The sequence below is a fragment of the Arvicola amphibius genome, chromosome 3, assembly GCF_903992535.2.
Source record: "Arvicola amphibius chromosome 3, mArvAmp1.2, whole genome shotgun sequence".
NCBI lineage: Eukaryota > Metazoa > Chordata > Mammalia > Rodentia > Cricetidae > Arvicola > Arvicola amphibius.
The window spans coordinates 125,042,658-125,067,395 of record NC_052049.1 but is presented as its reverse complement, the minus strand read 5'-3'; the positions used below and the strand labels follow the sequence as shown (position 1 = coordinate 125,067,395).

The 24,738-nt window shown below is 49.1% G+C and overlaps 1 protein-coding gene across 1 annotated transcript; it reads left to right on the top strand.

The window, feature by feature from the left end:
- Positions 1–5,374: 5,374 nt before the first annotated feature.
- Positions 5,375–17,747, top strand: Snx33 (sorting nexin 33). The gene is made up of 2 exons (XM_038322987.1): positions 5,375–8,680; positions 16,309–17,747. The coding sequence occupies exons 1-2, from the start codon at positions 7,207–7,209 to the stop codon at positions 16,560–16,562; spliced, it is 1,728 nt and encodes a 575-aa protein (XP_038178915.1). The 5' UTR covers positions 5,375–7,206; the 3' UTR covers positions 16,563–17,747.
- The last annotated feature ends 6,991 nt before the right edge of the window (positions 17,748–24,738 follow it).

Genomic DNA, 24,738 nt, shown 5'->3' with positions numbered 1-24,738 from the left:
AGTGATGATGCATGTCTTTGTCTTTAATCCAGCCCTCAGTAGGCAGAGGCAGGGGGATCTCTTGTGAGTTCAAGGCCAACAACTGGTCTACAGAACAAGTTCCAGGATAGTCAGGGCTACACAGAGAAACCTTGTCCTGGGGAAAAACAAAACAACAAAAGCCAGCCAAGTCTGATGATCTGAGGTTGGTCCCTAAGATCCACGTGGTGAAAGGAGAGAACTGAGTCTCTCAAGCTGTCTCTGACCTCTAAGACATGCACTGCAGCACACACAAAATAAATACAAATAATAATTTTTTCCTGTTTTTTGTTTTGTGTTGTTTTCTTCAAGACAAAGTTTCTCTGCATAGCTTTGGTGCTTGTCCTGGAACTAGCTTTTGTAGATCAGGCTGACCTCAAACTCTTGGAGATCCGCCAGCCTCTGCCTCCCGAGTGCTCGAATTAAAGGCGTGTGCCACCACTGCTTGGCAATATAAAAATTTTAATCAGAAAAAAATTCAAAGATCATGTTGACTGTTGTATAAGGAACAATGGTGTGTGTGTGTGTGTGTGTGTGTGTATGCACATGCACAGAAAACATAAGGAGGCTACAGTAGCCATCCAGGTCACATCAGAAAGAAGGTACCTGAGCCAGAAAAGCAGTACTAAGATGCTTGTAAAAGGGAAAAAGACAAAATGATGAGAAGAGTCAAGGATGATTTTTTTTAACATCCTAACAGGTTAGCTATGTATATATATGTAATCACCCGAGATGGGGAAAGAAGATACAAGCAGAGAACATTTGGGGATGGGCAAGATCAGAAAGCCCATTTTGTAGATGGTAGGTTGGAGACATCTATTAAAAGTTCAAATAGGGAGGCAGGGGTAGGTGGATCTCTGTGAGTTCAAGGCCAGCCTGGTCTATAGAGTAAGGGCTAGGACAGGCTCCAAAGCCCTGTCTCGAAAAACCAAAAAGTTCAAATAGTGCTGAATGACTTTAATTCAAGCACTGGGGAGGTAAGGGCAGGTGGATATCTCTGTGAGTTCAAGACTAGCCTGATCTATATAGAGTTCTAGGACAACCAGCACTATATAGAGAAGCCCTGTTTTCTTTGTGTGTGTATGTATGTGCGTATTTGTTTTTGTTTCTGCTTTAGGGTAGGAGAGTTTATATCTTTAATCCCAAGATTTGGGAGGCAAAGGCAGGTGAATCTCCTTGAGTCTGAGAGTAACCTAGTTTACATAGTGAGTTCCAGGTTAGCAAGGGCTACATAGTGAGACTCTGTTTAAAAAAAAAAAAGCTGGCAGTGGTGACACACTCCTTTAATTCCAACACTCAGGAAGCAGAGGCTGGCAGATCTCCGTGAGTTCAAGGTCAGCCTGGTCTACAAAAGCTAGTTCCAGGATAAGCTCCAAAGCTACAGTAAAACCCTATCTCGAAAAACCAAAAATAAATAAATAGAATAAAATAAAATAAAAGGTTCTAGGGGCTGGAGAGATGGCTCAGCGGTTAAGAGCATTGCCTGTTCTTCCAAAGGTCCTGAGTTCAATACCCAGCAACCACATGGTGGCTCACAACCATCTGTAATGAGGTCTGGTGCCCTCTTCTGGCCTGTAGGCATACATGCAGACAGAATATTGTATAATAAACAAACAAATAAATATTTTTTAAAAAGGTTCTGGGTGATTGGCAGTATTAAGAGATAACTTGGTTTGTAAAGGTGCTGAGCCTGGCCACCCATCTCTGGAACCCCATGTTGGAGGGAAAGAACAGACTCCCTTATTCTCTGGCCTACATACAAACACCAAATAAATGTAATAAAAAAAAACACCCTAATTTCCTAAATGGCTTTCAGAGTCACATTTTCAGGCCGGAATGATGAGGCTAGGAGATAAAAATGGGACAGGCAGTTTAGAGACAGGACCTCAGTCAACATCTGTATCCTCAGTCATGAGCTAAAAATGTCCTAGCTGTAAAAACAAAACAAAACAAAATATATACATACACATAGAGATAGAAAAGACAAAGACAGAAAGAGGAAAGAAGAAGAAAAAAAATTTAAAAAATAAAAATGTCCTAACTGTAGGCCAAAGAAATGCCAAAACTGCTTGTAGGTTTTAATCCCTGGTCTGGTTCCTAAATGAATTTAGCATTGTTACTTCAAAGGAGGGAATGGTGAGAACAGATAAAACTTTGTCACATGGAAAAAGAGCCCAAAGCAGCCCCTCATGAAATGTCCTCATTGGAGGCCACAAATATCAGAAGAGTTCTATTTTTTGTTTTTATTGTCTTCTAAGTAGTACCACTACCTAAAGGTTTTAGAGACTGTTCCCTCCCCATGTCTCATGCTAGTTTCTGTCATTTTACCTCCTGTTTGCTTATTTATTTGTTTTGAGACAGGTTCTCATTCCATAGTCCTGGCAGGCCTTGAACTTAATCTGAAGACTAGACTGGCTTCAAATTTACAGAGACCTGCTTGCCTCTGCCCCCAGAGTGCTGGAATTAAAGGCGCATGCCACCAAGTATGGCCATTTTAGCTCTATTGATACTGCCTCCTCAGCCTCTCAAATTCTAGAATTATAGGCATTTACCACCATGTCCAGCTTCTGAGAATATATCTTCAAATATGTGATCAATATTCTAGTCTAGTCTGCCTCCAAAGGTCTCCCAGGTTTCCTTTGCCCCAGCCTTTGTCCCACCATTGTTGTGGAATATTAATTTAAGGTGTGTTACATTTGTTTGCTGCGGAACATTTGTTGAATGATTCAAAAATGTGCTGCATTCTTTTATGTTGCATTTGTTTAACTCTGTGTTACAGTGCCCATCTACTAATAAAGAACTAAACAGCCAATAGCTAGGCAGGAGAAAGGACAGGCAGGGCTGGCAGCAGAAAGAATAAATAGAAAGAGAAATCTGGGAAGAAAAAGATCTAGGCGCAAGAATGAGGAGAGGAGAGGAGAACTCCAGGGGCCAGCCACCCAGCCAGACACGGAATAAGAAGGAAAGAAAAGATATACAGAAATAGAGAAAGGTAGAAGCTCAGGGGCAAAAGATAGATGGGATAATTTAAGAAAAACTGGCTAGAAACAAGCCAAGCTAAGGCTGGGCATTTATAAGAAAGAGTAAGACTCCATGTATGATTTATTTGGGAACTGGGTGGTGGGCCTCCAAAAGAGTCAAAAAAGTAAAGAGTTTTAAAAAAAAACCAACAATATTTTGACACCCAACAAGGGGCCATATTTCCATGTAGGGCCTGAGAAAGCTGAAAGAAAAAAAAAGAAAAAGGCAGTGCTGTTCAGGTGGTATGACAGCAGTAAATAAAAAAAGACAAGTTTGTGGCAGCCCAAGTACTGGCTTCCTCCCCTAGGAAGGCTGGATGCAGTTCCTGGTCATACACTTCCAACCTGGCTGTGAGCTTTAGGCTTGTCTTTCACAACTGGAGAGAGTGGAGGGGTGGGGAGGTAGAAGGGGAGGAGGGCTGGGGAGGTAGGGGTAGGGGGCAGCTGAGGGTCTTGCAAAGGATCCAGGTGTAGCTTACCAGTCTAAAGTTTGCTTGTGCTGTCAAAAAAGACTAGAGATATGCAGCAAAAGAGGTCCACACAGCAAAACCACTAAACAGGTTCCAGTTCCCTTTATAATGTGTATAGGCTTCAGAAAGAAGGAAAAAAAGATATGGACAATATGGAAAGAAATAGCTTAAAAATAATAAAGTCTTGGGGGCTGGAGAGATGGCTCAGAGGTTAAGAGCATTATCTGTTCTTCCAAAGGTCCTGAGTTCAATTCTCAGCAACCACATGGTGGCTCACAACCATCTGTAATGGGGTCTGGTGCCCTCTTCTGGCCTGCAGGCACACACACAGACAGAACATTGTATACATAATAAATAAATAAATATTAAAAAAAATAATAATAAAGTCTTTAAGGAGAGAAGTAAAGTAATAAAAAGAATAAGGCACGTAGAGATGAAAAATACACAGGGGATCTGGATCCTGTATGTTATTGTGTTGATTTTAAATTTTTGAATGCTGGATAAGCAAACTACAGCTGCTTAGAGACATGGGATTGAAAGAGGGACTGATGAAATAAACCAGCCTAGATATTTTAAGAATGCCTTAACTTTAAAATGTAAGTAAAAAAAATGTATTTGTAAAATGGAACTTAAAAGGTGCATTAATTTGGAGAAGCTGTTTTGCTTTTGTTCCCACTATGATGTCCACAAACTTAGGATCCTCCTGCTTCAGTCCTGCAAGTGTGTTGCCTCGAACAGCTATTTATTCATCTTCATAGGGAGTCAAATCCAGATTGTACCAATAAAGATGAGTTTTGAAGCCAGAGGTCGAAGAATCACATCCCTTAAAACAGCCAAAGGTTCCAATTTTTTTAAAGTTATAAACCCCCCTCCCGCACACAGCGTTTCTCTGTATGTCTTTGGCTGTTTTGGAACTCTCTTTGTAGACCAGGCTGACCTCCAAGTCACAGAAATCTGCCTGTTTCTGCCTCCCGAGTGCTGGGATTAATGGAGTTCACCACCACTGCCCGACTCAAAGGTACCAATCTTTAGCAGCACGAATTTATCCCAATAAATATGCAAAAAAAAAAAAAAAAGACTAGAATGGGGAGATAGGAAGCTCTAGCTGGGGGTGGGGTAGGGGAGTAAACAAGGCTCCTGGACTCAGCCTAGAAAGAGGTCTGGGCTTCAGTCTGTTGTAACCTCAGACGCAGGGAAGAAAAAGAGAAGGTCCCTGATTGGTGTCCCACTCAGGCTGAGGTAGTGCCCTCCCACGCATTTTCCACAGCACTGGCCACATTAGGCAGGAACATCTTGTCTACCTGTGAAGATACAATGAGCGTCCAAAAGATAAGCACAGTTTCTTATTTTGTTGTCTTTCCAGGGGTTTGGCAAATTATCGGTACTCGGTTAATTTATTGTTTGGAATACATAATTTAATGAATTAGACAGATTGGGTGAAATAAAGAGCAGAGGGGCGGGGCAGGGATCCAACCGTTGTGCTATTCGCTCCAGAGTTTAGCACATTTCCTGTCTTAATCAGTTCACCGCGTTAAGCATAAATTAGAGGGTCAAATCCTGAAAGTCTAGAGGCTATCTACCAGAATACGACTTCTCCTTGGTGTTGCTGGCCAGAAGGGAAGATCCAGTTTCCGCGAAAGAACAAAGAAACCCAGAACTCGCCTGTGCCTAAACTTAATTCCTTTCCACTGCATAAGTATAGTCTCCCCCACCCCAACCTAACGAAGCTTCCCAAGACAGAGGTGCTCCCGGCCCAATCAGGCTTGCAGCACCGGGTATCCCCTGCGGGACACCAGGGTTGCACAATTCCCTGCCTCCGCTCCTGAGAACAATCCCGCTGTGCTAATCCCTAGACAGCTAGGGGCAAGCGAGACCGGAAAGGAAGCTGGAAAAATGTAATCCACAGCTCTGCTCCCCGACAGCCTGCGCGGCTCTCCCAGCCCTTAGCTTCCTCTTTGCCACTCTGCGTTCGGCAAACTTTGGAGTTGTCCTGCACTTGCGTCACGGAAAAGGCAGGCGGGTGATCGAGTCCAGGAGGCGAAGCCCGGCGGCGGCTGGCGAGCTCCCTCGCGCGGTGCTCCAACCCGGGAGAGAGGTGGCTCTCGACACCGGCTACTCCGCTGCTGAAAGCTTGCAGCTCCCGACTCCAGAGTCCACTTCCCGGATCCCCGCCACTCGGACAGAACCTGAGGGAGGGAGGGCGCCCGTCAGAAGGAAAGAGGACGGAAAGCCCGCGGTGGCATCCTGACCTCGGAGGGCGGAGCCGCGCGATCCTTGCTCCGCCAGGACGCGCGGAAGTGCTGTGGAGTTTGCTCAATTCCCTAGCCTGCTTCCCTCCCTCTTACCTCCCTCCCGCTCTCCCCACCCTTCACCTCCCCTTACTGCTTTCCCCTCCTTCCTCGGGACGCCACCTCCTGGACTCCTTTTCCTTTTTTTTCTTTTTTTAATTTTTGTTTTGTTTTGGACCTGACTTCCCGCAGGCAGCGCTGAGGGGCTGCAAGTGCGAGGTGAGGAAGCTGGAGGCTGCGGCTCAGCTTATCCTTCTCGGGCGGCAGTCACAGGGCGTCGCGGAGAACGAACTGCGGGACAGACGAACAGCCGGCCGGGCCATCTATTCGATGGAACTTCATCTACCAACTTCTGTTGAGTGTTTGCTGGCACGACAGTGGTGGGGGTGGTGATGGTGGAGGTTTCCATTAGTGTTACTTCTGGACAGACTCCGATTGGGGTCAGTTTAGTACTCCGAAACTGCTGAGGAATTAGGCAAACAAAAGAGAGAGAGAGAGAGAGAGAGAGAGAGAGAGAGAGAGAGAGAGAGAGAGAGAGAGAGAGAGAGAGAGAGAGAGAGAGAGAGAGAGAGAGAGAGAGAGAGAGAGAGAGATCTGAGCGAGTTGTCGCGCCCCTTGTTCTCTGGGGGTAGGGGCTAGCCAGGGCGGGAAGAGGGCACCAGAGCGGGCGAGGCGGGGTCGCGCCCCCTAGGTCGTGTAGTTACCCGCCGGTTGTGCAAGCTTTGGCCGTTGTTTTCCCGGCCTGGCTCGTTTGGAGGCTGGACACATCCATCCTTGGAACTGGTTCAGGACTCTGCTGTTATTCTTCTTGCCCCTCTTGGATTTTCTGGATTCTTGAAGACGCGGTGGCGCGGGAGGAGAGAGGAAGGAGGAAGGAACAGATCTTCAGAGGAATGTGAGAGCCTCCCAAAGCCGGAGCAGCCAGAAGGAGCTGGGAGCTGGAGAGGCAGAACCTTGTTTGCGTTCCTGGGACCGTGGTCCGCGGCTGATTTTTTTTGTTGTTGTTGTCGTTGTACAACATTGTTCTAGTGCAAAGTGTCTGCCGCATTCTTATTCTAGCAGAGCTAGTTTCTCCAGGCCATTTGACTTTTCTACTTGGTGTGAGAAGAGGGAGAGACTCCCCCCATCTCAGGGGCTGCTAGGGAAGAGATAAACGGCTGTGGCCATGTCCAACACCTCCCTGCTTACAGGTAGATAGGCCAGGGCTGGATAAGGCGGTTTATGGACTATGGACATTTCTTTGAAGAGAAGGCAGCTAGACAGCATCTTGTGCATGCTGAGACCCTGCCTGAGGGTCTGAGTAAGGTGTATTAGACTGAGCTGCAAGTACATTTTTGGACACCCTGCTGAGCATCTTGAGTCTGGGCAAGGCATTTTCCTTCCAATCTTGACCTGTCCAGTAGCCTAGCCATGGCACTGAAAGGCCGAGCCCTCTATGATTTCCACAGTGAAGACAAGGAGGAAATCAGTATCCAGCAGAATGAAGACCTGGTTATCTTCAGTGAGACCTCACTAGGTGGCTGGCTGCAGGGGCAGAACAGCCGTGGGGAGAGAGGGTTCTTCCCTGCTTCTTACGTTGAGATTGTCCGTCCTGGCATCAGCACCAACCATGTGGACTATGCCAGCAGCTCTGCAGTCTCCTTGGACACCGAAGTGAGTTTGTATACCAACCCTAGTATGACCAACACAGTCAAGAGTGATGGGTGCAGTGACGCCCTCCCAAATCAACAAGGAAACTTTGAAGAGGATGATGATGATGACTGGGATGACTGGGATGATGGATGCACAGTGGTAGACGAGCCAAGGGCTGGTGGTCTAGGTACCAATGGGCACCCTCCACTTAACCTTTCCTACCCGGGTGCCTACCCCAGCCAGCATATGGCTTTCCGACCGAAGGCACCCTTGGAAAGGCAGGACAGTCTGGCATCTTCCAAGCGGGGCAGTGTGGTGGGACGCAACCTCAATCGTTTCTCGTGTTTTGTGCGCTCCGGAGTAGAGGCTTTTATTCTTGGTGATGTGCCCATGATGGCCAAGATTGTTGAGACATACTCCATTGTGATGGGCCCTCGTGGCCCTCAGTGGAAGGCCAACCCGCACCCATTTGCCTGCTCCATAGAGGAGCCCACCAAACAGACCAAGTTCAAAGGCATCAAAACTTACATCTCCTATAAGCTCACACCCACCCATGCTGGCTCACCTGTTTACCGGCGCTACAAACACTTCGATTGGCTCTACAACCGCCTTCTACACAAGTTCACTGTAATCTCTGTGCCCCACTTGCCCGAGAAGCAGGCCACTGGGCGCTTTGAGGAGGACTTCATTGAGAAGCGCAAGCGGAGACTCATCCTCTGGATGGACCACATGACCAGCCACCCTGTGCTCTCTCAGTATGAGGGCTTCCAGCATTTCCTCAGCTGTCTAGATGACAAGCAGTGGAAGATGGGTAAACGTCGGGCAGAGAGGGATGAGATGGTGGGGGCCAGCTTTCTGCTCACCTTCCAGATCCCCACAGAGCACCAGGATCTGCAAGACGTAGAGGACCGGGTGGATACATTCAAGACTTTCAGTAGGAAGATGGACGAATGCGTCCTACAACTTAGCACCGTGGCATCGGAGATGGTGCGGAAGCACATGGGAGGCTTCCGCAAGGAATTCCAGAAGCTGGGGAATGCCTTCCAGGCCATTAGCCATGCCTTCCAGATGGATCCCCCCTTTAGCTCTGAGGCCCTCAACAATGCCATTTCTCACACCGGCCGGACCTATGAAACTGTTGGTGAGATGTTTGCTGAACAGCCCAGGAATGACCTCTTCCAAATGCTTGACACACTGTCTCTCTACCAGGGCCTGCTCTCCAACTTTCCTGACATTATTCATCTGCAAAAAGGTAAGCCCCTCCTGAGTGTGGTGTTCTGCTGGTCCCTGGGAATATGGGCACCGCCTGTACTACGATGAACAGCTCATCACATTTTCCTGTCTCCATCTCCATCGCTGGCTCAACAAATATATCGAGATGATTCTCTAGTAGGCAGAGGGATAGTGTGGACAGGGTTGGTCTTTGTTCTCACTGAGCTCTGTGCATACTTTTCTGTCCGCTCTGTTCTTTCTGTGTCTCATTTACCCAATCATGCATGAGACCTCCTGGGTTCTGGGAACACAGAGATACCAGATCCCAGGTTTTGCCGTGTACGAACCCACGGTTTTAAGGAGGACCAAGACACAGACACAGGTAAGAGCGGACTGCAGCTTGCCCTACCCTCTCACAGGCTAAGCTCCTACCTCTGAAGCATTTGAGCCTAGACTCCCGCTCTGTCCTGTCTGTTAACCCCTATCTGTGCAGGAGGATCTCTCCTCATGTCGCAGATGAAGTCTGTGTCCACAGCAGAGTGGTTGTGGCTCAGCTGGGACTATTCCTTCCTCCTTCCAGATCCCCAAGGACACATCTATATTGGCCGCCTCCCAGGCCCATCATGTGTTCAGTTCTCAAGGCCCCCTGTGTGGGGGAGGGACAGGATGAGCCCCTGCCTGTTGCTGCTGTTAAGGAACTGCCAGCGAAGTGACTCATCCTGGGTCACATGGGGCACAAAGCTGGGCAGGGGGCAGTAGAACCAGGGGTCCAAGGCTCTGTTCACGTGGGTCAGTCTATCTTCCCTGTCCAAGCTGAGCTTCTCTTGCGTAAGAATTGAGTCAGGGGCTGACCTAGCAGGTGACTGAGTTCAGGAACTTAGGGAACATGCCAAGAGAGAGGTGTGGTCCTCCCTGGGGCTGGTAACTCTGGAAGAATAGATGCAGGGCGTGGGGCTGGCTCCCAGGACCCTAGGCCCTGAGGTCAAGGAGTTTTACTCTGGGCAGCCCTCTGGTTTGAATGTAGGGAACAGCAAATACGTTACCCCCGCCCTCAGGCCCCTGTCCTCACCATGAAGGTGGTTGTCAGAGCTCTATCTGTCAGGCAGCTTTCCCCCTTCACCTTTATCTTTTCCTCTTCTGTTTGTTGAACTCTTGCATCTCCACCTACCTTTCTTCTCCTTTCAGCCCTAGGGATTCAAAGCCTGAGTTCCAGCCCAACTTTGCACCCGGTTTGCCTGTGTCCCTTGTTGGGAGGGGCCTTTGCCTTCCTGAACCTTAGTCTTTTAGGCCTTTGGGGTACAGTCTTCTGGGGAGGGCCTGCCTGGTACCTTAGGTTGGTTCCGTAGATCTGGCTTTGCACTCAGAGCAAGGGCCCGGCCTGGCAGGGGCAGGTGCCTCCCTGTGCGGAAGTGGAACCACACACTGTGCTGGGCCTGGGAAAGCTGGTTCAACCAGCTCCTTGGATGGCATGTTTTTTGTGTGGGCAGCAAGGGGCTGGGCACAATGATTAAACAGCTACCCCGACGCGGTGGCTGGAAACTCTCACTTAGGGTATAGTTGGAGTAAGAAGGCAATCACGTGTCCACACACCAAGTGTTCCCAGGCTCATCGAAGAAGGGGAAGAAAGCTATATTGTTCTTAGTACCTCAGATAGGCAGACAGGACAGCCGTGTCTCACTCTCCCCTTGAGATGTTTCTTCTGCCGCCTGTATCTGCCCCATGCTGTGTAAGCCCTGCTTCTGAGTTCTGAATTCTGGCCTGAATCTGGAGTGAGTGTGAGGAGGGATTGGAGCTGGTCTAAGACAGACTGGGCAGGCATTGGAAGCTGCAGCTGGAGAACATCCTGTACTGGCCTCGTAGATAGAGGCTTTCCTCAGAGAAACAACGGGACGTTCAGTCCTAGGTCACGGGATTCTGTCTGTCTCATCTAGACAGTTGAACAAACGGTGAAGCATGAGAGGGAAAAGTTTGCGGAGGCCCAGGCTGGAGAGTCAGGAAACAGGGCTCGGAGGAACCTCACCTATGGGGTGACCTTGGAGACTTTTCTCCCCTGTCTCCATTGATTTGACATGGAGTCTGCCTGGAGCTGAGCTGAGCTTTCCGGTATGTTCTCTCCACTTGAGCATTTGGGGGGAAGAAAAACCTAGTAATCGCTATCCTGTCACAGAAAGGATAATTGACTGCCCAGAGCGAGCAGGACCCAGAGTCCTCTCCTGAGAGCTAGCAGGCTCAGGGATCGATCCTAAACAGTCACACGAAGTAGCTGGTGCAGTCCCTTCAATTTCACAGATAAGCAGCATTGAGGAGATTTGGAGGCAGAGTCGGTATAGGGGCCAAGTATGTTGGGATATATCGCGTCAGGCAGAAGGAGGAGAGAACTGCCCAAGGTGTGGACAACTGGTCGATAGTGCTGAAGGAAAAGGAGGAAGGAGCTTGGGCTTCACAGTCTAGCACCGCCTCGGTTTGTGTATTTTGTGTACCCGCGGCAGGTCTGGGACTACAGAGCATCCTTGAGGGACCATGGAGCTCGTGGCTTAGCTGAAGCAGGGGTAGTTCCTGTCGGTGCAAGCTCTTAACTAGGGGACAGATAGGTTCAGCCTTATGCAATCCTTTCTTCGCAGCGGTTGCTGCTGCTGCTGCTCTCCTCCTCCTCCAGCTTTGTTTTTAATTATGTGTATCAGTTTGTTTCTGTGTTTGGAGATACATGAACATGAGTGAGGGTACCCATAGAGGCCAGAAGCCAGTGTTGCATCCCCTGGAGTTGGAGCTACAGGCAGTCTTGAGCTGCCAACTGATCTCTGGTCCTTTGCAAGAGCAACAAGTGTGCTTGACCATCTTTCCAGCACCAGGAGCAGCAGTTGCTGCTGCTCCTCCGTTTTTGAGACAGGCTCTTGCTTTGTGCCTCAAGCTAGTCTTAATTCTTTATTCTATTTATTTGTTTATTTGTTTTGTTGAGACAGGGTTTCTCTGTGTAGTCCTAGCTGTTCTGAAACTCACTCTAGAGATCAGGCTGATCTCAAACTCACAGAGACCTGCCTGCCTGACTCCTGAGTGCTGGGATTAAAGGTGTGCGCTACCACCGCCCAGCTTGTATGCTTTTTTATTTTGTTTTTACATAGCTTTGACTGACCTGGAACTTGACCTGGCCTCCAGCTCCTAGAAACCCATCTGCCTCTGCCTCCTGAGTGTTGGAATTAAAGGTGTGTGCGGCCACACCTGGATCTTCAAAACTTTTATAACAGAGAATTATGTTGCCATGAGTCACCATGGGCTGGTAATTGCTGTGAGTCCTTGGGTAGAAAATCAGTTTGCAGCCTGGGGAGATGTCTCAATGGGTAAAGCGACTGCCGTGCCATTCTGAGGAACTGAGCTGAAATTCTGCACAAAAGCCAGGCTCAGCAGTTAAACATACTGTTTCTTTGATGCAAAGGAAAGTGAAGACAGGGATCACACAGAAGTTTGTGCTTGGCATATACAGCAGCTAACAAATTTTCGAGACAGGGTTTCTCTGGTGCCTGTCCTGGAACTTGCTCTTGTAGACCAGGCTGCCCTCGAAAACACAGAGATCCGCCTACCTCTGCCTCCTGAGTGCTGGGGTTAAAAGCCTGCGTGCGCCACCACCGCCAGGCACCTCGACTCTGTCTTAGGCAGAGTAGAAGGTGATGCCTGACACTCAAGATCTCCCTCTGACTGCCACATGTGTACCATGGCCCATGCATTCCTCCACCCACAAGAATATGCATGCACACATACATGTTTAAATACATACATCATGCGCACATACTTGGAGGCAGTTTGCATATTAAAGCATTCCGAATCCTTGTTTATGGCAGGTGCAGGCTTTGGCATTTTATGCATGTTATTTGAATTAAACCTCAATTGCTGTAGAGCTTGTGCTGTCATTGTCACTTTTTACAGATGTGGAAACTCTTGAGGCACGTGGTTGTTATGAGTGGTCTTCAGCAGCATCAGATCTGTCCCATTTACCAGAGGAGACACTTGCCGCCCAGCCAACCAGCGGTTTCCTGCAGGTGTAACAGCTGGTCCTAGGACTCAGACCTCTTGCCCCCAAATTTAGATAAGTGGGGGAGGGTGGGTACTGTGCTTAGAACCCTCGGGCTCTGCGGCCGATAGACTTCTAGTCCTCGCTCCTCATTCCTGGGATCTAGTGTGCCAGAGCAGGAGGCAACCCTGAAAGAATCTCAGACTGAGTCCTAGTGTTCTTAACGGGCATAATAGCCCCGCCTGCTCCGGTGGATTCCTTAGCTGTCCCCTGTTCTCAGTTACCAGGTGGGGAAATGATGGTGTCTGAATTATTTTTCTATTGCTGTGAAGAGACACCATGACCAAGACAATTTATCAAATAATTTATTGGGACTCACAGTTTCAGAGGGTTACAGGTTATGAACGTCATGACAGAGAGCATGGCAGCAGGCAGACAAACATGGATGGTGCTGGAGCAGTAGTTGAGAGCTTCCGTCTCATCCATAAGCATGAGGAAGAGAGAGTGTGCGCTAAGTGGGAGTGGCATGGACTTCTGAAACCTCAAAACCCATGCATGTGACACACTTCCTACAATGAGGCCACATTCCCAAACAGTTCCACCAACTGGAGGTGAGGCATTCCAGGACATGAGCCTGTGGGAACATTCTCATTCAAACCACCACAGATGGAGAGCACAGTTGGGGCCTTTGCCTCTCTTTCTTCCTTCTGAAGCCTTTGCCCCCAGCCCTGCCTGTCCCTGGATACCTAGTGATTGTCATAGGCTCATTCTTGCCACTTGGGCCATTATCTCGTCAACAAAAGGGGCTTTAATATCCCATCAAGGCTATGTGCATAACATCTTTCTTTAAAATTTTTTAACTTATTTTATGTGTATGGGTGTTTTACCTGTATATATGTCTGTGTACCACATACATGCCTGATACCTGTGGAGGTCAGAAGAGGGTATTCATTCATTTGGGGCTGTTATGAGCTGCCATGTGGGTGTTGGAAATCAAACCCGGATCCTCTGGAAGAGCAGCCAGTGTTCTGTAGAGCCACCTTTCCAGTCCCAAGAAAATCTTTGTTTGCATGTTGATCTGCCAGCACTGCTCCCAGACTCAACCAGGCATGCCGGGGAATTCAGGCTCCTTCTGGATCTCTGTTTCAGGGAAACTCTGTTTGCTGAAGCTTAACTTCGCTTTCTTTGTCTCCATCTTTTATTCTTCTTATGGTCCCTCCTACTCACTATGACCTTCTTGGATCCTTGTGTCCACTATCTGGAGCCTTACATAGGTTTGTAGTAGAGATGTTATTCATCTCCCAGATGTGAAGGGCTAGGCACCTTCCACTTATAGGAAGAAGGTTGAGGCAAATCCCCTCAAGATCTTAGTTTCTTCTTAAAAGAGTTGTGGTGGGATCGAACAGCTGCCCTTGAGGGCCTCTTCAGCTCTGAACTCTCTTAGGGTGTTTCCTCCTGTGCCCAGGACTGTGCTGGACTGTCAGTATGGAGCAGGAGGCCCGTGATAATGAGGGAAAGTGTCAGAGGCCTGAGTGAGCTGAAAGCTGGGAGCTCCCGATTTCTTTTGGGTAACATGGAAGCATCTTTCTCCAAAACTGAGGCATTGTATAAAATGCCACTAGTAACCATTTGGCCCTGCTCTTGCTAGCTGATAGAGATGCTGCCTCTGATAAAGGTATCTGGAGTTACTTCCAGCATGCAGAGCCCTGGCATATAGGAAGTGCATTTTGAGTGTTTCTGACAACTTGAGTGAGAACTGAAAGAATACCACGTAGAAGAAGTGGCATGGGCTGGCGATGTATTTTATTTGGTGGAGATTTTGCTGAGTGCTTGTCAAGCATGCACAAGACCCTGGGTTCAGTCTTCTTAAACCAAATATAGTAATACATGTGTTTGAGGTCAGTTTGGTCTACAAGAGACCCTGTCTCAAACAAAAACAAACACAAAAAACCCAAAACAAAACAGAAGAAGGACTGGAGAGATAGCTCAGGGGTTCAGAGTATTGACTGCTCTTCCAGAGGATTCAGGTACAACTCCCAGAACCTACGTGCTGGCTCACAACTACCTATAACTCCAGTTCCAGGGGATCTGATGTCCACTTTTAGCCTCCAATGGCACTAGGCACGCACAAGATCCACAGGCATCCATGTAGGCAAACATTCATACACATAAAATAATAAAATAAATTTTAATCAAATTAAAGTAGGACTGGAAAGATGGGCGGTGGTGGCGCACACCTTTAATCCCAGCAGAGGCAGGTGGACCTCTGTCAGTTCGAGGCCAGCCTGGTCTACAGAGTGTGTTGCAGGACAGCCAGGACTGATTCACAAGAGAAACCCTGTCTCAAAAAGGAAAAAAAAGAAGGGCTGGAGAAATGGCTCAGTGGTTAAAAGTGTGCGCTGCTCTTACAGAGTCCCCAAGTCCAGTTTCCAGCACCCACATAGTTACACTATTGTTTGTAACTCCGGCGGGCTAGGGCACTCTGGAGGGATCTGACGTCTCTGGCCTCCACTGCCACTCATGTGCACGAACTCTCCTCCCCAATATACAAGTAATTAAAAATGAAATAAATCTTTAAAAAAGTCAACAAAAGTAAAAATGGGATAAGGGCTCCCTTGCACTAGGGACTCCCTTTTGTCCTTTGAGAGTGAGTGCCAGGTATCGACCCACTACCTTCTCTTCTCAGCAACTGGCTTAAAGGCAAAGTTACTCACCTGCCTTTTATTCAAAACTGAATCCATTAACTGTTGATTCAGTTCAGTTCTTCTGGATCAAGGCCCTTGCCCAGGTTTACCCCTTTCTCTTACCATCTGTCACCTGTTTATCATCACAGTCTCCTCTGGTTCTATGGGGATGGGGTGAGGAGTGGACGGGGTTTGTGTGTAACAGAGCCATACCAGGTGGCTTCTGAAGTGCTGTGCTAGAATCAGCTGTGTGACAGCAGGCTGGGGACAGGTGCACTGGGAGGCATTCTGCCTGGGGCACTGAGGAGACTTTGATGTAGAAGTAGAACCTGATCTAGCCCTTGAATTATGAATAGAGATCCAGCAGGCAGGCACAAGATAGGAAAGAAATGGGAGGGTTGGGTGGACATGGTGTCACTGTGGAAGTCACATCTGCGAGATCCAACTCCCGGAGGCCTCCCAGGCAGGGGAATGGGTGTGGACTGTCATCTGCAGGCAGTGAAGAGCCAGACATGGCATCCAGCTTAGGGAGCATCTTTGGATTCTATGAGATAGACTATCAAATTAGAGAGGATGCCATAGTCATAGCAGCCCGGGGATGGGATGAGTCAGTTCAGCAGATGTGTTTACATCTGCCCGGCCAGACATTGCTTGACCTGGGGAACAGAGGAACATGACAGTCCCTAAACTCACTCAGCTCACATCTCAGGGAAGCCAGCCAGCCAGAGTGTGATAGCTAAGATACAGAATGTTGGAAAGTCTCTGACATCACAGGGTACACGGAAGAGAGAGTGTAAAGTTGAAATAGGAGATGCTGAGGCCTGTGATGTCCTGAGGGAGACAGTCAGGTGAGCTCAGGAGGAAGTCTGGGTGGAGCTATCTGGGGTGTCATTCGCCTTTGAGAGACTAGAGGGAAGTACAGGGAGTGAGTGAATGGGGGTCCAAGCCCTAACCTGCCTGTCCTGTGCTCTGTCCTGCCAGGTGCCTTTGCCAAGGTGAAGGAAAGCCAGCGCATGAGTGATGAGGGCCGCATGGCTCAGGAAGAGGCAGATGGCATTCGCAGGCGCTGCCGTGTGGTAGGCTTCGCCCTGCAGGCCGAGATGAACCACTTCCACCAGCGCCGTGAACTTGACTTCAAGCATATGATGCAAAGCTACCTGCGCCAGCAGATCCTTTTCTACCAGCGGGTGGGCCAGCAGCTGGAGAAGACGCTGCGCATGTATGACCATCTCTGACCCTTCTGGCCATGTATGTAGGTCCTCTTCCCACCAGGACCTGCCACTGCGGTCCACCCCACTCCAGGCTTCCCTGCCCCTAGCAGTGGGTGCTCAGGAGTGGGTGAGGAATGGCCTGTTAAAGAGAAGGGATTTTTGAGAAGTCCTGGTACCCCTGGAGAAGTCTTCCCTCACTTTAAGATGGGTGAATGGAGGTGGGAGTCCTCTGAGCCAAAGTCTGGGCTGCTGGTCAGTCCCTGGAGAGCAGACTTCCCTGGAACCTATAGTGCATGCTCACCTGGCCACCACACCCTGTTCATTCCCTGGGCTCCACGGGCTGCTGTGACCATGGCTGAGACATTGGTGACCAAGGCTGGAACATTCCTGTCCTGGAGGAGCCACTTTTCAGGATGGATATCAGACAATGCTGTGTGACAGTGCCACTTAAGGATTCACGGAAACTCCTTGAAGGGACCACAGAACTCTGCTGGTCAGGGGACAGTCCATGGAATAGGTGACATACCAGAAATCTCTTGAAGAATTACAAGGACCTACAAGACAGTAAATGGGGTGAAGGAAATTTTGGGGAGAGGACTGATGTTGAATCTCTTCTTCCTTACCTTTCCCATGGGTTGTGATCTGCATGACAGAGGGAGGGATCATCCTTGCTCTTTGGTCCCTGGCTTTCCCTGCCCCATCCATGCTTCTGCAGGAGGGTCTGCAAGCCAACTCCCTCCTATAAGTCTTAAACTCCCCTCATCCTGGTTGGGGAACCCCTCTCACTGATTAGGGCACTGTGCAGCAACTTTCTCTTTTCTGGGCTCAAGATGCTCAAGCCACAGAGCACTGATCCTTGGTGGTGCCTTCCTGGAGGGAACTCTCAAAGTTACTAGCAGTAATTCCCCATTCTCCTAGCAGGTCCCGGTGCCCAGTTCCCAGGGGCCTTTGCTTCTGTAGGCTGGTCTTCTTAAATCCTTCTCATTGCACAGTGGAAAATCTGAGAGAAAGAATCTGGGGACTTTGACTCCCTGCTCCTGGGCAGGCTCACCTATGTTTACATCCTCCAGGAGATATACTACCCCTTTCCCCCTAGGCCAGGATGTGACCCTGTGCCCCCCTGCCTTCCTGGGAAGTCATGATCTGCTCCTGGGTCCTGCTGCTTGTCTCTCTTTTCTTGATAAACGTTTTACAGTTACTGTAACGGAAGTACAGCCTTTTCTTTTTGAGTCCTGGAAACAGTGAGGGTTGCAGGGAGAACAGAACCCAAAACACCCCCACTGGACTGGATTCAGTGATCTTGATGGGTCTAAAAATTAATTCATAACTTCAAAACATAGGAGCAAGGCTATGATGGTCAGAGGCAGTAGAAGGCCCTACATCCCCAGCTGGCTACATGGCCTCCTCAGACCTGGGCCTCTTCGATGTTTGCCTGTACCTCAGGGTGTGTGTATGTGTATGTATTTGCTTGTGCCTTGGGGTGTGTGTGTATGTGTATTTGCCTATGCCTTGGTGTGTGTGTGTGTGTGTGTGTGTGTATTTGCCTGTGTATGTGTGTATTTGGGGGGAGGTGCTCATGGTGACCAGAGATCAATTTTGGGTGTCTCCAGTTGCTTTCTACCTTACTTTTGAGCTTCTCATGGGTCTGAAACTTACTAACTGGGCTAGGCTAGCTGGCCAGTGGAGTCTAGGGTTCCTCTTGTCTTTGCCTCCCGGTGCTGGGATTACAGGCAAACGGCATGTGTGTAGTCTTGGCTGGCCTGGAAGGCACAGAGATTCATTTGCCTCTGCCTTCTAGTGCTGTGATTAAAGACATGTGCGGTCATGCCTGAGTTCTGGATTTTTACTTATGTCAGTGGTAGGGATTTGAACTCAGGTCCTCATGTTTATGCTACAAGCACTTTACTGACTAATCCATATTGCCAGCCCTTCCTCTATCTTCAAAATGGGTGAAGTCCTATACAGGGGTTCCTGGTGTCATAGTCATTGTGCTAAAGATTGTAGGAGAAGAGTATGAGACTGTGCCCTGCAGAGTTCCAGGTGATGCATGTCCTAGGGAGCTGTCCCTAGAAAGCTCGGGTCCAGCACAGGACAGGCAGAGACTCTCGTCAGTCTCGGGTTCCCAGCCCTGCAGCGGCTCCCATTTTAGAGCTTAAAGTGCCCTGGTGACAAGGAAGATTTTCTCTCACATACGGAAAAAGCACAGATGAGCTGATCCTCCTTCAGAGGCAGAGGGGATTTTTCCAGGGTGAGGTTCACCGGGGAGGGCTTTTGGTCAGGTCAGAGTCTGAGGAGTTCATGGCAGGGAGTGAGGAATGGGCCGGCCTCATTTAGGCCATAGTGTCCTTACAGGAACTTTTGGAATGGATCCCCTTGGCTCTGGATCAAAATTAGGTCAGACGTGGGACTTTCTGTGGAATTCTCCCCTCCCTGCCTGCCTTCATCTTCCTACTAGTAAAGGAGCTAACTTCTTGTTTGCAGCCTCGTCTCAGCTTTGACCTCCATGAAGTTTTCTGTAGAGAAGGCTCTGAGCATGCATGGGGGTAGGGCTCCTTCCTGAGGCCCACTGGAATGTTCCTCTTCACCCACTACGCCTGGAAAGCACCCTGCTAATACTTCCTGCCCTATGAAAAAGTGTTGCCCTGCTGTGTCTCTCTGCTGAGAAGGAACCACCTCCCATTCCTGTAATCAAAATGATGTGTTATCAAAGGGGCTTGGGCCTAGGAGAAGAATCACAAAGTGAAAACTAAGTCAGACATAGTGGCACACACCTTTAACCCCAGCAGATGCAGGTGGATCTCAGAGTTCAGGGCCAGCCTGCTCTACCCAGTGAAATAGTGTCTTAAGAAGAAAAGGAAGAAAGAAAAAGATAAAGTGAAGGCTATAGATAGACCTCCTGCTCCATGTAGCACCAAGGTCTCTGGCTAGTAACAGGTGTATGGAGAACGGGGGTGTCACAACCCTTGCTCTGGTTTCTTTCTATCTGTATGCATTGGAGAAATCTGTGCTAATTCTGAGCTGGGCAGAATGTCCCCCAGCAGGAGACGGGGGGGGGGCATGGGGGGGGCAATGCTGTGGTGACAGGGCTTGTTGGCCTTAGTCACATGCTAGGCAGATGTTCCAGACTGAGCTGGGCCCAGCTGCCTCTAGTTTCCTCTCTCACTTTGCTAGGAGGGGGTTGGAAAACAAGGCCTCTTTTTCTGTCCTGGGCAGCTACCAGAACCTGGGATGGGGGTTGGGACTCCTGGGTTCCCAATCTTGGCCCAGCCCTGGAAAAGGAGTCTGCTTTGTGCTTATGTAGAGATAGATGGGGGATGGAGGCAGACCTGAGATTGCACATCCTGTCTCCTTAGGCTACAGGAGAGCTGTGAGCTTCTGCGCCATAGCTGTGGTACTACAGCCTCAGACACGGTCCCTGGGTTGTAGATGTACAACCACAGACACAAATGTACAGTCCTGTACTTTCCAAAGGCCTCGGTGGCCACTCACACTTGAGCCCCTCACAGAGTTGCACCTTGGTCACACCACCATACTGTGTCGTGTATTCACAGCTATGACCACACGTGTTGCCATCTGTTAGCAGATATGTCCCAGCCACTTTGCTATGTAATCACAACAGTCCTTGGCACACGATAATAACCTTACATAGCCAGAATCACATGATCTGAAACAAAGGTGTTCCATAGGTATGTGCCACTGATACCATGTCTATCACTTCATAGACCCCTTGAAGATCCTTTAGATTCATTAGAGATTCAAGAGAACGTTGATGGACAAGCAACTCAGAGGGCCTGTGTCCCAGATGAGATGCAGAGCAAGTTACAGGCGCCACATATAGGCTTGTGCTCTAGGGGGTCTGGGTGTCCAGACAGGATGGACTCACAGCACCAAGTTCAACTTACTGTTCAGAATAGTGACCCTGAATCTTAGTGAAGATGGTACCTGGCCACCTCACCCAGCAGGGCGAGGGATCCTCTGGGACCAGAGACCAGCTCTGGTCAGGCTGGCATGGCCTTGTTCACCCTGAGCCAGTCCTGAGGACTAGGCTGTTCTTTAAGGCCCCTGCCCCTGGCTGAACCCACCAGCCACAGTTCCAGGCTTGGGAGCATCCCCATCTGCAGCTGAGTTGCAGTGTCTAAGGCAGAAGGGAGAAGGAGCCACAATGCCAGGATGCAGTGGGCAGGGCCCTCGCTTGGATGGGAGGAACATTCCTGTACCCGGGCCTTCCCACAGCATGCGTGGACTGGGCACGCCCTGCCTGCCCCGCTGACTCAGACCTCTGGGAGCCAAGCCTGACAGACTGCTCCTTCACCCACACCAACCTGCTTCCTTACCACTGCCCTCCGGCTGCCCTCTCTACCACTGGGGCAGGAGGAGACTATGGGGTAAGGTCAAAACTTATCACTCCCAGATAAAGAGGCTGATTGCAAAACCCAGCCCTGGGGATCTATGTTCAACATAAATATTTTCTTTTGGGTTTGTTTTGTTAGTTAAATCCTAGTGCAGTCCAGTCTGTTTAAAGAGCAGTGTCTGTCACATAGCTGTGGCCTCCCTATTCCACCCACTGGTCCTGCTCAGCACTTCAGTTTCATTCCAGAGACTGAGACTTGGCCAGACGGAAGATGGATTTGCCCAGGCAGGGCTGGTCTTGAACCCCAACTCTGGCTCCATTCCTTGAAGCTGTGCTGATGAATTCATTTGAGGTCTAAAGAAAACAGGGAGCAGATCTCTGCTTCACAAGTGTGGTTGGTTTGAGGATGGGTGAGGCCCAGCAGGCCCTCTTTACCACCCCCACTCCCTCATAAGAAACGAAAGACAGCACTACATGGTAACATCTTAGAGCGTTGGGCTGTTTACAGATGGAAGTACGCGAGGACGCTAACCACGTTTTTGTCAGCTATAACTCAGATTTGCCTTGAACTCAGCCATCCTTCATTTTCCATCCTCTGAGTGCTGGGTTTACAGCCGTGAACCATCACACCTGACATAGCCTGCCTTGGATTTCCCTCTATTCTCCCACATGGTAGAAAAATAATCTCGAATAACTTGGGGGAGGCAATCTTTCCCGGGGGTTGTGTAAGTTTTGGGGTTGACGTATTTGAAGACCTTTTGCCGGCTGCTGGCAGACTGGCTTTCAAAGGCTGAGTCCCACATATTCTAATTCGTTCCACTCTAATGACTAGGTTTACTCTTTGACAGTGTTTCTACCTGTAGAGATCTAATTTAAAAATTTACTAACTTTGATTTTGTTTTTATCTCTTTTTTTTCTCTTCCTGCTGTTGGTTTCTTTACCCCTACCCTGAATGTAGAGCTGTTGTTTCCTGTAGAGCTGACCCTGGCGCTGTGGCTTGCAGCTGGCTCTGACGGCGGTGGGCGCTCCTTGTCCCCTTTCGCCTCCTACCACCTGTCCCCTGATACCCAACCCCGGCTCCATGGGTTTGGTCCTTTTTCTTCCTGTCGCCCCGTGCCAGGTCCCTCCTGTATTTTGTAGGTCATCATCCCACAGCACAGAAGGCTCTGGAGACTGCTGACGTTCCAGGCTACTTCCTCATTGTTCTCCCTGAGAAAGGGCTGTAAGTCCCAGTCCCTCGAACCTCACCTGCGCTGAGGCCTCTAACCTTGCCCAGTGCAGCCTGTGGTGGACGCTGAGGTCATTATTTCACTAGATGATCACCCTTATTTTACAGAGGAGGGAAAGGGGAGCTGCCGGAGTAGCTGGGCCAGAGCCAGACAGTACCTAGCTGCTCCGCAGGTGGCCACAGGCTCTGGCTGCTTTTCCTCTAAGAGGCAGAGCTGCAGACCTGATGAACCAAGTACAAGTCCTGCCCAGGTGTACTCGCTACGCCGATGTTCTTAGTTGCTTCAGGCTTCTGATTCTCCTTCATGCCACAGAGTTCCAGATGGCTGTAGGGAGGGTTCCCCAAGCAAACATATCCATATCCGCTGGGCAGAGACAGCATAGTCAACTTCTGTGAGGAGTGACTGAGATTATTGGCCTTGGGTGGAGCCCTGGAGAGGGAGTGCCAAAAATTCCGATAGCCTGCTTCCTAGGTGAGAAGACAAATTGAGCAAGCCCTGTGTGGCCCACACGCTTAGATAGCCGGCTGTACCAGGGGCCAAGTCTCCCCTCAACCCCAGGCCTTGGGTCCTGACCCTTTGCCTCATTGTTTGTATGGTGAGCTATTTCCAGGCATCATGGTACCCATCAGTCTGAGGGGAAGGGTCTTTGAGGCCACTGGGCATCATGCAATATGGAGTTAAGATACTCAGTGCCATAGTCAGGACTCTCATACATAGATTCATGGGGTGACCACAGGCAAGGTCACCTTTTCGTTTCAGCTCCTTCCTCACCCCCCACATTCGCCCAACAATGACTATGGTTAAAAGGACCACAAGGTCAGAAATGTGGACACTATTACTATCCCAGGTGTGCCGTGTTTCAGACAGACAGCTAAGGCAGGCCCGAGCGCATACCTGTGACTCCATACTGTGTGCCTTAGGCTAAATCCTGCTGAGTTGCCTAGACCGCCTGCTAACACGCTCCAGTGGACAGTGGCTTAGGGGCACTGAGTTACTTGTATGGGGCATATAACCGCCCTGTATGCTGAGGCTCCACCTTCATATTAGAAGGGGGAAGGGCACAGAGTTTGACCCACAAACAGCACTGGACAAATATTTGTTGAATGATCATTTTCTACAAGGCTTCAGGCTGGAGTGTGGGAGGGAGGCCTGTCTGTGGAGGGAAGCGGCCAGGAGAAGCAAACTGGAGGCAGGGACAGGCCTCCATCAAGATCTGTCAGAGTCAGGTGAACTCTGGGAGGCAAAGGCATTTCCCAGGCACAGGGTACACAGAACGCTAAGGCAGAAGGACTGTTATGAGTTTGAATACAATCTGGGTGATATAGTGAGTTCCGGGGCACCAGGTTGGGTTCCCAAACAAGAGTAATTGTGAAAAGTTTTTCTCCAGGGGACAATACAGGGGCAGCGAGAGCTGGCAGGAAAAGGGTAAAAGAGGTCTCGTTAGTGCTGGCTAAACTGGAGAGATGGCAAGTGACTCTCCATGAGGACATCCATGAGGACAAGTGAGGCAAGGAAGGCGGGTTCCAGATACGCGGATGTGTGTGTTCATCTGTGTGGTTTGTGTACATGTCCTGAGAGTGGCGTTCAGTGACCTTTGTCACAAAACTTAAGCCACAAAGTTCCTTGTTTCCCAGCCTAGACAAAGCCATCCCTGACCTTGGAACTCAGATCAGGAACGGTACTTCGCTCTGTTTTTGCTGTTATACTTTACACCACGTCCATGAGCAAAGCCTCAAAAAAAAAAAAATCCAAACTGACACTGTCACTCCCTCATGATTGGCTTGCCTGGACTGACACAGTACTCTGCAAACACTAACAGGGGCCATAGTGATCTCTGGAGTCTCTTCATGCACCGGATAGACTTATAGCCCTTTCTCAGGGAGAACAGTGAGGAAGTAGCCTGGAACGTCAGCAGTCTCCAGAGCCTTCTGTGCTGTGGGATGATGACCTACAAAATACAGGAGGGACCTGGCACGGGGCGACAGGAAGAAAAAGGACCAAACCCATGGAGACTCTCCAGTCATCTTATGTTCCCTCCTCCATGTTTGCTAGGATCTTAGGGCCTTTGGGTTGCTTTCCATGTCTAGAGTGGTCTTCTCCAAGATATATATATATATATATATATATATATATATATATATATATATATATGTGTGTGTGTGTGTGTGTGTGTGTGTGTGTGTGTGTGTGTGTGTGTGTGTGATTTGCACTTGTTAATTTAGCTTTGCTGTTGTTTTATTTAGAGATAGGGGTCTAATGTAGCCCAGGCTGGTCTCAGTATATAGCCAAGGCTGGCCTTGAATTCCTTTTATCCTAAGGGCTGGGATTACAGATATGCACCATCATGCCTCAGAGAAACCTTCCTTGACCACCCACTCTAAAGAGACTTCCTAGTATTTCTTTCGCCTTATTACACCTTTAAAAATTTATCTCATGCTGGGCTGGAGGTGGTGGTGCACACCTTTAATCCCAGCACTTGGGAAGCAGAGGCAGTCGGCTCTCTGTAAATTTGAGACCAGCCTGATCTCTACAGAGTGAATTTCAGGACAGCCAGGACTACACAGAGATGCCCTGTCTCAAAAAAAAAAAAAAAAACCAAAACAACAAAAATCTCATTTAT